A 5,844-nucleotide genomic window follows, 5' to 3' on the forward strand; every position below is an offset into this window, starting at 1 on the left:
TCGTGTAAAGAACTGGTTAGTAAAGCCGTGTTCAACCGCGATTTTTCCAGCTGTTGCTGGGCCCCTTTCGGTGGCAGTGCAGTGCAGCAGGTGTGACCGCCGGCCTGGTGTCGTGTTGCAGACCTGCTGTGGAGTCCCGTGCCCGGCATGGTGGGCTACTTCAACGGCGAGGGCCAGGCGCAGGGGCAGGGCCCGGCGCCCGCGCCCGGCCCCGGGTCGGCGCCGCAGGGCGAGGAGCTGTCGCCTAAGCGCGTCGTCTGCAGCCCCGACCTGCCCGTCTTCTCGCTGACGCAGGCCTTCGAGGAGGCGGGCAAGGCGGCCCAGCAGGCGGCCGCCGTCGCGGCCTCCGCCTCCGCCGCCTCCGCCGCCTCCGCGTCGGGCGGCGCGGGCGCGCAGGGCGCGGCCGGCGCCTTCCAGTGCTCCTTCTGCCAGAAGACGTTCTCGCAGAAGAACACCTACCAGAACCACGTGCGCTCGCACGGCAAGGAGGGCGACGATCCTTACCCGTGCACCATCTGCGGCAAGACGTTCGCGGTGCCGGCGCGCCTCACGCGCCACTTCCGCACGCACACGGGCGAGAAGCCGTACCAGTGCGAGTTCTGCAAGAAGGCCTTCTCCGTCAAGGAGAATCTGAGCGTGCACCGGCGCATCCACACCAAGGAGCGGCCGTACAAGTGCGACGTGTGCGAGCGCGCCTTCGAGCACAGCGGCAAGCTGCACCGGCACATGCGCATCCACACGGGCGAGCGGCCGCACAAGTGCCAGGTCTGCTCCAAGACGTTCATCCAGAGCGGCCAGCTCGTCATCCACATGCGCACGCACACGGGCGAGAAACCGTACGTGTGCAAGGCGTGCGGCAAGGGCTTCACCTGCTCCAAGCAGCTCAAGGTGCACACGCGCACGCACACGGGCGAGAAGCCGTACTCGTGCGACATCTGCGGCAAGTCGTTCGGCTACAACCACGTGCTGAAGCTGCACCAAGTGGCGCACTACGGCGAGAAGGTGTACAAGTGCACCATCTGCAGCCAGACGTTCACCTCCAAGAAGGCGATGGAGGTGCACATCAAGAGCCACTCGGAGCAGCAGCAGCAGCAGCAACCTCAGCAACCTCAGCAGCAGCAGCAGCAGCAGCAGCAGCAACAGCAAGCTCCTGCGGCGAGCTCTGCGCAGCACCAGTGGCACACGCCGTCGTCGCAGCAGCACCACCACCACCACCAGCAACAGCCGCAGCAACACCACCAGCAGCCCCAGCAGCAGCACCACCTACCTCCGCCGCCAGCGCCGTCCCCGGAGCCTCGTCTGGAGGCGGAAGTGGCACGCAAGGCGACAGAAGTGGCGGCGTCGATGGAAGACGACGCGGGCAACCCCGTGAGCGTGCGCGACATGTGCTACTACTACTTCTACCCGCCGTCGGGGGCTGCGCCCGTCCCACCCGCCCACGCGGGCCAGGCGGCGGTCCCCGCCGGCGCCGGGGGCGGCAGCGGCGGCGTCAGCCCGGTGCTGCTGGCGGCCGTGGCGGCGGCGACGTCGTCCGAGGGCGTCGGCGGCAGCCTGACGCCGCCCGCCAGCGTCGAAGACGACGAGCACTTCGCGCGCGCCGACACGGCCGTGCCGCTGAGCGAGCCGCCCGTCTACCTGTTCCCCGAGCCCTTGGGTTCGATGCGCGGCCGCGCCACGCCGTACGACTTGCCCGTGCCGGCGTGCCTGGCCGCCTCCAGCCCGTCGCCGCCGCTGACGCCGCCCTCCAGCAACCCCGTCTCGCCCGTACCCGCCGCTCCCGCGTCGCCCGACCGCCGCGACGCCTGTTCGCTGCCGCCCCGCAAGCGCTGCAAGCAGATCCTCAAGTCCATCGCGGCAGCGGCCGCCGCCGAACCAGCCATCCGCTACAGCTCCGTCATACACTACGCGGGGGCCTCGTAAGTGCCGTCGGACACTTCCGTCGCTTAACGTTCCGTCGCTCGCGAGTAAAACACTGGGACTTCTCACAAGTGAAGCGAAGTGACTCCGCGAGTGACTACAATACGGACAAATTGTAGGCTAGTCAGAACGACTGTTCAGGGTACTTTGCGTCTAGCCTATAGCCGAGTGAGATGAGGAAATGCGAGCTCAGACGCGCATTTGTACAGTGTTCTGCTCCAGTTAGTGGACTCGTGTCTAACTGGAGGACGTCAAAATTTTCATAGAGTTATAGCTGACAGCAGTACTGTTATTACTAAAGGTACTTGTCCCTCCGCTGGTCCTTCCTAAACCAGGTATCCGTACGCCATTTGAAACTGTTCGCCGCTGTATTTGAAAATATCCCAGTTATTCTAATTTATTTGCTACAGTAGTCATGACTAACTCTAAGAACACTCTTGCCTTGGTGGCGTAGCTGTTTGGATACAAATCAAAAGACGGTTCAGCACTTCGGATATATTCACTTGTTTCTGGTCGTTAACGACGTTACCTTTCAATACTGTCAGACAATATACTCACATTTTTGTAGCATCTTGTTCTCACGTAAACTTCGTCTCACGATTTTCATCATATATGTATGACATTTGAAACTTATAATACAGTCCCGTTTACGAGTATGCAGGCGCATTAAACGCATTGTCGTCTGATGTATAATTTGTCTGTTTTGGCCACATCGACCAAGGGGTCGGTAGCCAGTGAGACCAGTAGATTTATATCGAAACAGCTGCTCCCGCCAGACACCGCGCCGAGCCTCTTACTAGAGAAAACAGTATTTGTTTTATTACATAAACCAAAGGTACCATAAAATACTTGGTCTACATTTTCTCAATGCCCAAATACACCTACCCTTCCTGCAAGCTACTTCATAAGCTACACATGTTCATTACTCCTATTCCTGTTTAATTCATTCACAGAAAGCAGATAAAACATTCAGGCTGAATGTCCTGTTGGAGGGATAAGGACACGACGGTTTCCGCTCCTTTCTTTTTTTTGCTGTCCGTGTGTGTCGAATGTACTTTTTCTTTAAGAGCTCGCTCATCTCTCTTCTTTTTTTATTGTTTTTTTTATGAGTAACGAGGAATAGCGCTCAGTGAAATTCGTACCCAGCTGATCTCAAACAGACTGGATTCACTATGATCCTTTCACAGAGAGTTACAAACCTCGCGAGCACGACTGAGTGTCAAAGACTGCACTATGACGAGTTGACAAGACTGTACATACAAGCAGCACTGGGTTGCTCCGGATCATTTTAGCAATAAAGAAACAAAGAAATGTAGTAACCTGCGTGCAGGTACCTCAAATCAGAATTTTGCTCTGTACTGCACAAGAAAAAGTTTTTTGATATGTTTAGGAGCATTTGCGATATCTGGTAACGAGAGAGAAGAAATTATTTAGCTAAAAATTGTTGAACACTTGTGCTAATGTATATTTTACTTTCGCTGTTTCTTAAAATTACGAAGTCCTCACCAAAGTACAAACGCATCAGTAGCAAGAAGAAATAAAGTGTAAAGATTCATGAGGCCTTGTGACAGTGTTTCTACATTTTTTTGTGAAAGACAATTTTTCGTATACAAGAAATTTCAACATTTTGCATCCCGAAAATATTCAGAAATGCTAGTTGTTTATTCAGGTGCCAATATACACATTCTAAACCGTTGAAAGTTACAGTAAGTTTAGTCTTTGGAGCTGGCCTTCAGAGCCACGTTTATGTCCCCTTGTGTGGATGGGGTCCCATAAAGCATTTTCCATTTTTATGTGCACAGTTGCCTTCTTTGGTGCCTGATGCATAATGGTTGAAACTGATCTGATTCCATCGTACATACAAATGGCCTTTCGAAAAAGAATGTCAGTGTCAGAGTTTGTGTTGAAACGTGTACAATATTAAAATTGCATGGAGTATATTATAGATCTAAGAGAGCTCGTCTAGTGTCTATTCCAGAAGTCTTTGTTGTGTTAATGAATGGCAAGTTCCTTATGAGTCAACATATGTATGTCCTTTGTGTTGTAATTATGTATGTAATAATAGTATGAGTCGTTCATGTTATACAGAAGTGGTATGTGCCATGTGAAATTGACTAGATTATCTGTTGTCATAGTTTAGATTGTCATAGCTGAATGTTGTGCACAATCATAGCAGTGTATGGTCTTTATACATATATCAGGGATTATTATTTCACAATTTTTTGAAATATGCCTCACAAGTGACTCATTTTTGTACAACAGTTGGGAACAAATCCTCAAAGAACAACAGTTATTTTATTGGAACAAAAACAGCTGCAATTGTTGTTTCAGTTTTTAATTAACAGAGTACAAAGTGATTTAAGATACTTAAATGCCAACAATGTATTTGTGTGGTAAAATGTGCAGATTATTTCTACACTTTATTGGCTTCGTCTGCCTAGTATTCTGATTTCTAGAAACAGTTATTGATATTGTTATTTTAATAAGAAAAATACATCTCTTTATAAACTGTGGTTTACGGAAATCAAACTGTAAAGTTGTTTTATATATTTGTTGTTATTTTAAAAACAATTGCAAAGAAAAATTTAATGATAAATTATGAAAGTGTTAATTTAACCTCAGGTTTATTGGTTTTTGATCAAAGTCGATGTACATACTGTAATCATGCTTTAGAAAATCAATAGTGATCAACCAGAATCTATATGACTCACAAAAAACAAATTGTTTTTATCTCAGGATTACACATTAATACTTATGTAACTGCTAATGCAGAGCTAGCTGTTCCACACCATTATCATATACACAAATACATTATCTACATTTTGTTAACTTTTTCTGCAATTTGTGGGGTAAAAGCACGTATACAGATGTAAAATTACGTAGAATACTTCTTCACCCTTATTTTTGCACCAAGAAATGCTGAAATTATTTTAAACTTTTCTTAAAAGTTCCATACAAGTAATCTCAGGAAAAACAATTAGTACTATTGCTGTTACATTACGTAAGTAACAGCTCACACTAGATATCCTGTCGTACCTGCAATACGTAATACCAAAAATCGTGATGTGTAACTTTGTGTCATAACTCATATGAGTTTCTTCTTTTTACAGTAGACAACTGTGACCCACATCGTTTTCATATACTGGACTGCTGTGGCAGACATAAGATTTGTTATTAGCACTGTAGAGCTGGTCTTCAATTTTTGATCGAGCATAAGCAAAGTTTAATTCTTAATTGCTCAGAAACTATTACCTCAGGAACGATTTAGGGCTACTTTATGTATACCTCTTTGCCATAGCACTTACGAGTGCTTTAATTTATTTCAGTAAACTGATAGCATGGAACTATATGTTGATATAATTATATGATTATAATATACAGTATGTACAATGAAATGGAGTATACCAGAGACATGTCATATAAAATGTGTTCAAGATTACCATATTGATTCTGTATGTGTGTGTTAAAAAGACAATCTCAAATTATCTACATATATACCTATGCAACCACAAATTGTTTAACTAATGATGACGTCAGTTTCGGAAATATATGTGTAAATAAATGAGAGTAATACTTCTAAACAGAACATTCCTTATTTGTGAAACCTTTGACCCATTCATATAACTGATCCATGAAAGTATGAGAATAAATTTACATATAATAACAGAAGACAGAGGGAATAGAATGAAGGGATTCATACATATTCCAGTTCTGTGTTTTGAGTAACTAACATCTTCCGGTTATGAATGTAATGGGATAATGTTTTTTCTTTTACATTTTGCAATGCAACCACACAAGCGTTTTACAATGCCTTAACCGATTTCGACCAGCCAATGGTAATCTTCAGACTGTCAACAGATCAATAGTGGAGACAAAAAGTAGTACAGAATATATAAAATCTGTCAATTAACTACCTACACAATGACA

General features: G+C 46.9%; 1 protein-coding gene across 1 annotated transcript; it reads left to right on the forward strand.

Annotated features, from left to right (window-relative positions):
- Nucleotides 1–387: 387 nt before the first annotated feature.
- LOC124616339 (Krueppel homolog 1-like) lies at nucleotides 388–5,465 on the forward strand (the record flags this gene model as incomplete). The annotated part of the gene is made up of 3 exons (XM_047144646.1): nucleotides 388–1,449; nucleotides 1,537–1,707; nucleotides 1,753–5,465. Coding segments are annotated over 3 exons (1,401 nt in total), but the record flags the coding sequence as incomplete, so codon positions are not given.
- Nucleotides 5,466–5,844: the final 379 nt, after the last annotated feature.

The sequence above is a fragment of the Schistocerca americana genome, chromosome 5, assembly GCF_021461395.2.
Source record: "Schistocerca americana isolate TAMUIC-IGC-003095 chromosome 5, iqSchAmer2.1, whole genome shotgun sequence".
Taxonomy (NCBI): Eukaryota; Metazoa; Arthropoda; class Insecta; order Orthoptera; family Acrididae; genus Schistocerca; species Schistocerca americana.